The 12,443-nt window shown below is 35.7% G+C and overlaps 1 protein-coding gene across 1 annotated transcript in view; it reads left to right on the top strand.

Moving 5' to 3' along the window:
• LOC149567057 (putative prolyl 4-hydroxylase 4) overlaps positions 1 to 12,211 on the top strand; it is a 50,862-nt gene extending 38,651 nt beyond the window's left edge. Inside the window, exons 5-7 of the mRNA XM_089820278.1 lie at positions 11,139 to 11,314; positions 11,403 to 11,472; positions 11,602 to 12,211. Coding sequence (XP_089676404.1) covers positions 11,139 to 11,314; positions 11,403 to 11,472; positions 11,602 to 11,897 — 542 coding nt within the window. The 3' untranslated portion in view covers positions 11,898 to 12,211. The remainder of the gene's footprint in view (positions 1 to 11,138; positions 11,315 to 11,402; positions 11,473 to 11,601) is intronic.
• The last annotated feature ends 232 nt before the right edge of the window (positions 12,212 to 12,443 follow it).

Here is a 12,443-nt window from a genome sequence, read left to right as displayed (position 1 = left end):
AAACTAGTTTGTTTCCTAGAAAGAATGCTCCACCACTTGTACTTTTTCTGTCATCAACATTTATGCCCAATCAGAATTAGTGAACACCTTTAGTTCAAACTTATCATCCTTCTTGTAATACAATGCATAGTCTTCTATTCTTTTCAGATATCTCAGTATCCTTTTCACTGCCATCATGTGATTCTCCTTAGGACTTGCAGAAAATCTTGCAACTATTCCAACTGCTAATGCAATATCAGGTCTGCTGTGAACAACATATTGTAGTTCTCCAATCATTGATCTATACAATGTCTAGTTCACATTAGTAGAATCATCATTCTTAGATATCTTATGTCCAATGGCCATAGGTGTACTAACTGGTCTTGAATCTTCCATTCCAAATGTTTCCATTATCTCCTTCATGTATTTGGATTGAGTAATGAAGATACCTTGCTTCATTTGATATACTTGTAATCCAACAAAGAATTTGATCTCACCAAACATAGAGATTTCAAATTTCTTCCTCATCTCATTAGCAAATGATTTGCATAATGCTTCCTTGCCTCCAAATATGATATCATCAACAAAGATTTCATATAGTAATACCTCATTGTTCGTACTAGTCTTCAAATATAGATTGTTGTTATCATGAGTTCTTGCAAAACCAATCTTCACCAAATAATTATGCAGTCGCTCTAAGGACTTGTTTCAAACCATATAGAGCCTTGTGCAACTTGCACACTTATTCTTCTTGTTGGGGTCAACAAAACCTTTAGGCAACTCTATGTACACTTTTTCTTCAAGTTCCATTTAGAAATGCAGATTTCACAGTCATTTGGTATACCTTAAATCCTTTATAAGCAGAATATGGAAGTAGCATTCTAACTCCTCCTAGTCTTGCAATAGAGGCAAATGTTTCCCCATAGTCAATTCTTTCTTCTTGTGCATATCCTTTGCATACCAGTCTAGCCTTATTCCTTGTGACTTCACCTTTTTCATTCAGTTTGTTCCTAGATACCCACTTTGTTCCAATAACATTTTTGTCTTTAGGTCTAGGTACCAGTGTACATGTTTTGTTCTTTTCAATTTGCTCAATTTCTTCATTCATTGCTTGCATTCAATCCTCATTCTACAACACATCTTTTTCAGATTTGGGCTCAAACTCACAAAGTAAACATGTTTCACTTCTGAGTCTCTTGTCATAACACCAAATTCTTTATCTCCAATGATTTGCTCAGGTGCATGATGTCTTCTTACATATTTTGCTAATACAGGTTCTTTCCTTCAGTCTTCTTCAACAGGTTCATCTTGAAAAATGATTTCAAGCTCATTTCCTCTCTCTGGTTCAGGTTCATGTTCAGCTTGCTCAGCATCCATTGTTTGCTACTCGGCAACGAGTTGTTGACACTCGACGTTCCCGTTTTGTTGTTGATTTGCAGCTTTGTTCTCTTGCTTAGGTGGGGTGTTGGGAGCACCATCATTCGTGTCTTCAGGTTTTGTCTTGCATTCAACTTCATTCTTTTCTGCATATTCAATAATTTTCACATTTGCACTTTCCACACCTTTGTTAGTGTTAGAGTTCAAACACCTATAAGCTTTGCTCTTTGTGGAATAACCTAAGAGTATGCCTTCATCACTTTTAACATCAAGTTTTCCATTTCTATTATCCTTAAGTATATAGCATTTGCTTCCTAAAACTTTAAAATACTTTACATTAGGTGCATATCCATACCATAATTCAAAAGGTGTAACATTTGAACCTTTCTTGACTTGCACTTTATTCAAAGTATAAACTGTTGTATCTACAGTTTCTCTCCAATATTTTTGTGACACATTTTTCTCCATCATCTATATTCTAGCATAGTCCATGATTGATCTATTTCTCCTTTAAGCTATTCCATTTTGAGGAGGGGTCCTTGGTACTGACATTTGCCTTTTGATTCGTGTATCATTGTAGGATATAGTAAATTCATTGGAAATGAATTCTCTACCTCTATCATATCTTAAGCACTTAAAACTCTTTCCTGACTCCTTTTCAACTCTGGCCAAATATTACTTAAATAGCTAAAGAGTATCAGATTCTTTTTTTAAAGAAATATCACAACCATCATTCTAGAGTAGTCATTAACAAATAGAATGAAATATTTGTTTCCACAATAGCTTTGAACACCAATAGGTCCACATAGGTTAGTATGAACCAATTCCAAAATATCATCAGATGAATATGTCTTGCTCTTGAAACTAGACTGTCATTTTTCTCAATTGACATTGTTTACACAACATTGTCAGGTTTGTTTAGTCTTGACAATCCTTTTACTCTTTTCATCTTACTAATGCTAACCAAATTGTCAAAATTTACATGACATAACCTCTTGTGCCATAACCATATTTCTTCATATTGTGCAAACAAACATGTCTCATCAGATAAATCCAAATAGAACCAGTTACCTCTTGTCTGATCACCACTTCCAATCAATTCACCATCAACATCAAATATTTTGGCCTTTTTGTGATGGAATACAACTCTGATCCTAATCTGTTCAATTGTGAAACACTCAGCAAGTTATAATTAAGTCATTCAACCCAATAAACATTGTCACATTTGATCTTATTAGTCAGTTATATTGATCCTTTACCTTTCATAAGACATGGTGCATCATTACCAAATTTAACACAACTACCCTTGTATAGTCCAATGTTCTCAAATTTATTTCTATCTCCAATGATGTGATTTGAACAACCAATATCAATTATCCACCTATCATTTTTTATTCACATATGAGATTAATGCAGTTCTCTCATCTTCATCAGAATCTTCTTTCATAGCAACATAGACTACTTCATCAATACTTTTCAGATTCATTATTAGTTTCTTCTTCAACAATGTAACAAGATTTCTTACCTTCGTTTTTGTAGTCTTTGTTTCTCTTGTTGTCTCGGTCATCTCTTCTTCCTTTGTATTTGCTTTCCCTCTTATCATCCTTGTCTTCTTTGTCAGGACATCTTGCAGCAATATGACCAACTTTGTTACATGAAAAACAGATTATAGGAAGTTTAACTTTGTATTTTCTTTTGCCTCTTAGAAGTCTTCTAGCCATCAGTGTTTCGAGCTCATTAAGTTCATCATTAGAAGTATCACTATCACTTTTCACATTTTTCTTTTCCTTTCTTGCTAAGAATTAATTGTGATTTAAAAGCAGATTCAACAGAGGTAGAAGTGAAGTTATCAAAATTTGACATCTCAAAAGCAGTAAGTCTACCAATCACACCTTCCGGAGTTAGGTCATTACCTGGAGTACATCTAAGTTCTTGTATTGCAGATACCCTAATAGCATAGATAGGAAGTAGAGTTCTTAATACGTTACTGATTGTAGTGTCATCATCAATCTTTCCATTGGCTCCTCTTATAGCATTTACAACCTCTTTGATTCTACCACAATACTGGACTATATTCTCACCTTCAGTCATTCTGATTTCATCAAACTTACCTCTCAAGCTCACTAATTTTGCTCTCAGGACATTCTTGTCTCCTCCATAAATGGTCTGCAGTGTATCCCTCATTTCTTTAGCATTCTTGCAGGTTTTAATGTCATCAAACTCGGCATAGCTTAGGGCTGATGCAATCTCCAACATAGCTTGGTTGTGTTCTTGTTTCTCTTTCAGCTGCTGAGTTGTCAAAGGGGTTGTTGTTATCTCTACATATGCATTGTCCACAAAATGTATTGCACCTTCTCTAATTCCTGCTAGATGTAGCCTCATCAAACTTTGCCATGCAGAGAAGTTTTCTTTGTTCAACCTTGGCACCTCCTTTTTGTACATCTTAATCTTTAGCTTCAAGTACCTTAAAACTTTTCTCTACTGTTAGAATGTTTAGAATAATTGAGGGTGGGAGGGGGGTGAATCAGTTATCCAGGGTCCAAATGTACCAATTGTACAAACAAACACTTAAATAATTTCAGATCTTAAGATTTGTTAGCTCGGCCTTTGTAGTAAACTTTTAGTATCATAAATTAGCAGTTCACTGTCCTAAATATAACAGACTTGCAGAATGTAAACATTAATAGTAAATCACCACATATCACCACAAATTACAATCATACATGGAGTTGAATTGAAAGAGGGAAAAGCCATGGAGCCACCAAATTGTTCCAAATTGGCTTTTTCCCAGGCATAAAATCATCATTGATGTTTGCTTCCTCAAATATTTAGTGACAGGAGGACAATTGCCAATGTCAACAGTGAATAGATATTGCATGAACACGTTCATCAGGGACACGGAAATCAATCAAGTCATCTGCAAAAACCACATTTTCCTCAACCAGATTTCATGCCATTTGTGGGAGATATTAGGATTGGCCCGTAATATCAATTTCTTGAAAAATGTGCCACATTCGTGAAAACAATCAAATACGATTCTTGCATTCGATATAGAACTTTTTTTGCCAGATGTGTTGCATTTCTCAGATTGAATTTTCTATATCATGCTACAATGTGAGAGATAGATTCCCATTGGAGCCTATTCACCATTTGAGAAGCTCCAGTCCTCTTAGTGCATTAAATGCCTTGTGTTCATCACCTTTAGCGCAGGCATTATCATTATCTTTCTTATGCTGCTTTACTAATCCTTACCTCTAGCATCCTCGCCACTGCATTTGCACCTGCCTATAAACCTACATTCAGACATTGCCGAAATATTAGTATAATTATGAGTAATGAATAATATGCAAAAACAAAATATTAAGCAAATTAAATATATTAAATACAATTATTATTAAAAATTCTGTGTACATTGCCATCCTCCCGTTGTCACTGAATTTAGGTCCCAGGTCCCCTAGTAATGTCTCCAATATTGTGTCTTCCTGATCATCAGTTATTTTCATGTATTAGTTCATGACTTTGGTCCCCATAGGATAATGGAGTTTTCAGGGGACCCTTTATGGGTGATTGAGGGCTTTTCAGCTGACCCTTTGGTTGTTTATTTCAGTACTCCCCATCTTAGAGATAGTTTTTTTGTGGTTTGCCTTCCAGAGGTCTTTCAAACTTTATTTGTACATGCTTAGTACTTTTAGTAAGTCTATTGAACATTTGGCCATACTATTTACAGTAAGTATTCTAGGATGATTGGAGGGTACAACTGCGACTATTAGACAGTTGGCCGAATTAATTAAATGTTCCGATATTGGCATTTATTTGGAGTTAATGATCAATATTAATTTATCGAAGGTTTGACTTTAATAATATTAATTAGATTAATGACTTTATATTAAGGGGATATAAGGAGAATTAATTGCATAAGTTATTCTGATGATTATAAACTCATTTATTCAAGCCTTTATTGGGTGCTAACTACATTAAGTGATTAGTTGAGAAACAAAAAAGAAAGAAACTTAATAGCCTATGATACCAGCCATTTGTTTTTGGGTCAACATATGTTGACAGCAATACAGTTCTACCCCACACTCCTTGCGGGAGGCACCTAATTGTGCTACAAACAAGGTGTGTGTACCTTACCCCCTTGTGGGATTTAAACTTGTGACCCGCTGTCAAGAGCACAAGTTCTCCACCACTAGGCCAACTCAGGTAGTACAAGTTCTCCAACATGAAATGAAATTTTAAAATTGCATTTCATTTCCTCCAAGTTGTGGTCTTTTGAGAAAGTTATGAAAGGTTTCATGAGAGCTCGTTAATTCATTCTTGTTTACACATTTTATGAGAAGAGCCGCATTAAGGGTTTTCTGATTTGTGGAAGCCTTAGCTTTTTTAGTACGAAATTTCACCAAGAGAACAGTGCTTGCAGGTGTGAAAGATCACTGAAGAACACTCATTTTGATAAATTCCACTTAGAGGTTATAACTATGCTATGCTGGGTTCAATATAATAGTCTGATCAGAATTTTGAGAGATAGGAGGAGAGCGGATTGAAGGGTTTTTGCAGATTAGAGGCATTGGAGACAAATGAGTGCTGATGTATCATGTTCAAGCAGTGTGTACCATTCTTAGGGCTAACAGAAGGTTTGACGAAGCAATTATAGACCAGTTCCAGACCCTAAATCAGGTTGCATCAGATTTAGCAGCAGCCATCCAACAGTCATCAGCAAGAAATCATCTTCCAGCTGGATTCTTTGGAATGGTGTATTGCCTGGCAACCCTAGGTGTTTGACTGGGGTATGTTCAGAGTTCTAATTAAATGCAAATAATATTACAGTTTGGTGAAAGTAATTTATCTCCTAGAATCAGGAGTTATTCAATTTCATTTCTCATCTTTCATTTCCGTGAAATGCGAAAACCCAGAGAAAAGCAGACAAAACCTAGGGAAAAAAATCAGAAATTAAATATACAGAAGGTGGTGGGATATTTTAGTGGTACAAACACCAGGAATTGACTCATTGCAATCTTCTTTTTGAGTTGGAATGTGATTTCCAATCAGATGTTGAAAGATATGCCTTTGCTGATAGCTCAGATGTTTCTTTGTGTACGAGTGATTTTGATCATGGAGGCTGCAAATTACAGTGTTGAGAGAGTCAATTGGCACAAGCTTATGAAGAGCATAATTCCATTGTTGGACATGATGCTGCCCCAATCTCAAAACATTCAGTGAAGTCTTGTTTTCTTATTATGTAAAGTGTTATATAATTTGGGCCAGCTGGTAGTTTTGAGAAGAGTGATTTTCAGTGTGATATAGACTTTGGGACAGCAATGCACAATGACACCAATGAAAGGGTTGGAATTGATGTATCAAATAGTTGTTTAGTAATGATGAACTGCAAATTCTCAGCCATATTTGATTTCAATGATTGTGTTGGCATGCAAGTGTTTGTGATGGAGAGTGGAGGGACAAGCCATTTTGTAAAAGCTTGTGTGGGAGAGTGGAGAAACAAGTCAGTTTGTAATACTTGTGTAGGATTTTCGACAATGTTTCCTCTTGATTTCTCACAGGGTTTACATATGGCACATGGACATCATGATATCATGGTTTACTTGAAGTTGCTTTCAGTTTTTTACGGTGCGTAGGAGAATGAAAACTTGGTTAATCCAAGTGGGTGAGCTTTGAACTGGACAATGAGTAAGCATCTCATGGGGCAGCGAGTTGAAGTAGGGATTTCAGGCTTCATACATCTAATTTCAGTTCATACCTTGATGGTTGATGGCTCCCCTACCCTGTTGCTCATCCCATGTTGAGGTTGCAACATTTTTGTTGGCAGCTGCTTGGGTGGAGTTGGAGGCAGGGGCTTTTCACTACAGCCCCAAGGTGGGTGTATGTTAAAGGGATTCTACCTTTTTGTGAGAGCAGTAATGTTCTTTTAAGTCTGATTTTCAGTTTGTTGAGTGCAACTCAAGCTATAACAGTTTCCCAGAATGGATTTAGTTCAGACAAATGATAAATACTTGTTTAGTCCATATGATACAATTTAGCTCTGGATAGATATCTGGTTATATTCCTAGCAAAGTAACGCAGCAGAAGCCATTCTTGCATCCAAGATCAATTTGGGATCCGGGCATTGATTGGAGTATTTAGGCTTACTGCAGAGTTCATAAAGTTGTAAGGAGGCTCTTGAGAGCTCATACTTCATTCTTGTTTACACATTTAATGAGGAGCAAAGTTGCATGGATATGGATACAGATACAAATACGGAAACGGTATTGGGTACGGATACAGCCATTTATTAAGACACCCAATATGGATACGGCTGGGCACAACATTAATAAATAATACATATACATATATTTAACATAGTTTTCTAAGTTATTGTAGGAGATTTTCATTACTTCAAAAGTAATATTGACACATAAATGCTACATAAATATTTATAAGTTAATTTAACGCTTGACAATTTGTAAACACAGTAGAGTTGCATTAGAAGATAACCCAAAAATGGGTTGCTGAAATAGGAAAACATTTTATTTGTCTTTCTAATTCAGTGGAGGGTTTTTTTAATACTATTTTTAAAAAAAAATTGCTTTAATATATATATTTTTTACATTAAAGGGAAGATCTACATCAAATCTTAAAAAAAAAAAACAAATCCTATAGTATTTGGTACAGTTGGAAAATCAAGTTTATTAGGCAGACATGGGTACAATATTCGACGTGTATCCGAGCAGTATTGGATACGTTTCCAAATTGGATACGGGGATACGCGCGCCCAAGGAGGAACAGAGGAGTTTTTGGCAACTCTGATGAGGAGAGCTGCAACAAGGGTTTGCTGGTTTTTGGAAACCATAGCTTTTTAAGGACGAAATCCCTCAAAGAGAAGAGTGTTTGCAGGTGTGGAAGATCACCCAAGAACATTTATTTTGATAATCTTGTCTGGAGGTTATAACTACATTGGATTCAATTCAACTAAGTATGATCAGAACTGCAAGAGACAGGAGGTCAGATTGAAGATTGGAGGTGTTGGAGATTAATCATTTCTGGCATATCATCTTCAAACAGGTTGTACCATTCCTAGGGCTGATGTGGGCTTTTTGAGGAAGCAGTTCTAGATCACTTTCAGATTCTAAATTGGGCCATGACAGATTTATCTGCAGCTGTCCAACTGTCATCAGAAATACAGCATCTTCCAGCTGGACTTTTTTGGAATGTTGTGTTGCCTGGAAACCTTAGTTTGGTGAAAGTAATTTATCTCCTAGAATAAGGAGTTATTCAATTTTGTTTCTCAGCTTTCATTTCTGTTAAACACAAAAACACACAAAAACTCAGAAGCTTAGAAAATCAGAAAACTTCAGAAATTAAATATCCAGAACAGGGCGCCCTCATCCTTAATACCCATCTACACATTCTGTAACTTTGTTGAACCATGATTGAAAGTTGTTGCTGAGGAGCACCGCCATACATGACATTTTATTGGAAAAGCCCAAAGGCAGAGAAATATTCAAGCAGGTAATTGTAAGAAAGATGGTCATAAGTGAGTGAATTTTGGAGAAATGTTATGTGCTTGCTTAAGGAAAATACAATGCCAAGGATGCTTAGAAGGAAAAAATAATGATAGTTGAAGAAGACCCTTCTTCTGATTTCATTAATTCTAAAGGCAGTGAAAAAGGAAAAGGATAGAAATATTCTTATGAATTGACTAATGATGACTATAATTACTCATCTAGTAAATATCTGTTTGTGCTTTTTAATATTTTTCTTTTAAGCATCATCACACTTTTCTGATAATGGTTCCTGATGATGGATTTCATCCTGTAGAGAATGGAAAATACTTATGCATTGGTATTAAAGATTAAAGGAATTCCTAGGGCTATTAAGCGTTAGACACATATATCTCCAAAGAAATTTACTTCAATAAGTTTGTGGTAAGCCTGAAGACCATAGTTGCATGGGTACTCCGTACTCGTACCCATACCCCCAGGACGCATACTGGGTATTGGTACAGGTATCCTCTACTGGGTACTCAATCGGGTACTCAATGGATAGTATCATAGCTAAGGACCTTGATGAAGATTTCTGATTTTTGTTTGAGTATCAGCTTGTTGTTTATCAAGCTTATTTGAATATGTAATCACTAATCAGTTTGAAACTTTGATGCAGTGATTTTTGACATTTCAATTTGTGTGCTTATAATTTTCAAAATTTGAAAACTCAATGTCATATTTTCAGATTTTCTATGAAACATTAAATTATATATAATAGAATCTGATGTACCCCCATCACCTATTTTGAAAAAATAGCCGTACCCATACCTGTAGCAATCTCCAAAGTACCCAAGTATCACCATGTCTGTGCAACCTTGCTGAAGACTTTAAATCTGGGGCTTCCTGAAAGTAAACTGTGGAAAATTTAAAATGTGTGTGTGGCAGGCTGCATGGCTATTTTAACACCAGGAGGACATCACCTTAGTCTGCATTGCAATGGCATCGCCAAAGTATGTATGGCTCTCTAGACGAGGATAAGCTATCATTCAAAACCAGATCTCTTTCATTCTTCTCCTACAACTTTTTTGAATGGATAATGACAATTTTATGCCTCGGCCAGATTACTTAGCTCCATGAGAACCTCATTGTTTCTGCAGAGATCGAATACAAAAGTGGGTAGAAAATGGAAAGTTTAGAGATGGCTCCTTTCATTTATATGCAAAGTTAAAGCATAGTTGCCATAGTTCCCAATTATTATTTTCCTATACACCAGAACCATACAAATATCAAACCTAGACTTGAATAAGAGAAAGTTGGGTTAGAATCAAATCATAGCCATGTCTAACCTGTAATTTACTAATAGGATCCATTCAGATGTAGCATAGAGAAGTTAATAGGTATCGTGCTATAGTCCTAAGGGCACAATAGACACAGATTGGTTGAGGATGGGTTAAATTCAATTCTTAATGTACATCTGAAATAGTGCAAAGAAAAGAATGGTCAAGGTTTGATGAGGATTTGTAGGGTGCAAAGGATTAGACTTAGGTTGACTCTATTTTCAATTCTTATGTTACCCTTTTAATAGTATAGAGTTACTCTATGTAAAACTTCAAATGGTAAAATCATTATTTTTAAGTGGTTAGCCAAAGTTGGCCAGTTTAATCTATTTCATTTAGGTTCTCAAATTCAAAAACCAGAAGTTTTTGGAATATTTTCCAGCTCTTGTAAACGTGGCATATAGCATGTGTATGCAATTTCTCTATGAAAGTTAATGAAGATTATATCTTTATTTTGCAGAGACTTTTCCTGCTACACAGTTTTTTGTAGATTTCTAACTGCAATTCAGCTTAATTGCATATAATGGTTACACTATGTTCAGCAATCTTTCAATATTAAGTTTAGGATATAGATACCAAGATACTTCATTAAGTTACTCTGAAAAAGAAATTGAGTCAAGCAGTTTTGAAAGATACCATCAACCTTGACTAAGATCAGAGAGATTCGCATTTTCTCTTTACTGGGGGTCACAAACAATTTGATACGAAGACATATAACACAGAGTGAACAGACTGAATGGATGGACAGCTGGACCGTAGGACTGCAATTGATTTTTTGGCTTATTGCATGGCCCTATATATATATTCAGGATTTAAAAAAATCTTTTCTTTCTATGGTGATCTCAAGTTTATTGTATGGTCAGTTTGCACAAGTAATGTTAGGGATCTATTTGAAGGTAACATGACATGAAACTTCAATTTATTCTCTGCAGCCTAAAAAATAACTGTCAACTTGTTTATATAACAGAAAATGGAGAGGATATGCAAGTTCTAAGGTATCAGCATGGTCAAAAGTATGACCCTCATTTTGACTTCTTTCAAGACAAACTTAACACCATTCGTGGTGGACATCGAACAGCAACTGTCCTAATGTATTTATCAGATGTAAGAGAAGGTGGTGAAACTGTGTTCCCTTCAGCAGAGGTTGGTTCTTTAGTCCTCTCATGTCAATGTGACAAACTTGATTTGCTGTATAAGAATATGTTTTGAAGTGTGGATGTTTCTGTGACAGGTTGACTCCCGTCGTAGAATTAATACCAAAGATGACACTTTGTCTGACTGTGCCAAAAAAGGAGTTGCAGGTAATTTGGAACACATTCCTGAATTCTATCCAGCATTTGTTTTCTGTAGAGGTTATGTTTTATAAAATTAGTCAACTTTAATATCTCAACTTCACTCTCTGATTTTCCTGGTGGTTCTTTGGTTAATAGTGAAACCAAAGAAAGGGGATGCACTTCTTTTCTTTAGCCTCACTCCTGGTGCCATGACCGATTCTCTGAGCCTTCATGCTGGATGTCCTGTAATAGAGGGAGAAAAATGGTCAGCAACAAAATGGATACATGTGAAGTCATTTGACAAGACAACACAAAGTTCAGATAACTGTCTCGACGAAAATGATCGTTGCGGTGAGTGGGCAGCTATTGGGGAGTGTGTTAATAATCCTGCATACATGGTAGGAACAACTGATTTACCAGGTGTTTGCAGAAAGAGCTGTAAAGTATGTTAGTTTTGTCGGACAAAGATATCCTGTTGATGTGAAATTTAGTTGATGCCTTTACTGAATAATATTTGTATCATGGACATGAAGACGCAAAGGTTAATTTTTGTTCCAACATATACATCTATTTTATAGATTTTTTTGTGTATCCAATGCCTGAGCGGATTTGAAGAAAATGAGTTTGGCAGGTTTTATATGCAACACTGAGCATTATTTATCTTTTTTGATCAATTATTGTTAGAGATATGGAGCTCATAAAAAATTATATTTCTTATTACTGTAACCTTTGTTATTAATCACATCAAAAGGCAGTAGTTGACTCATATTAGTATCTGCATTATGGTGGTTGGAATTGTGGACTCAGATTATATCTGTATGTCTGTCACCTTTATGCAACATGAAGTAGACAGAGTTTAAACTTAATTCAATTTTTGGCCTGGTCCCCTAATTCAGATTAATATGCAATGTCCAGAAAAAACGCACTGGCACAACTTGAAAAACTAGTTAATTATATCATGATAAAATCTGAGCAACAAAATAGCATCAGGGTCTAGG

This window comes from Cupressus sempervirens, chromosome 3 (genome assembly GCF_028749045.1).
Source record: "Cupressus sempervirens isolate cs-2001-9-10 chromosome 3, ASM2874904v1, whole genome shotgun sequence".
Lineage (NCBI taxonomy): Eukaryota > Viridiplantae > Streptophyta > Pinopsida > Cupressales > Cupressaceae > Cupressus > Cupressus sempervirens.
Note: the sequence above shows the minus strand (reverse complement) of the source record. Positions and strands in the feature narration are given on the sequence as shown.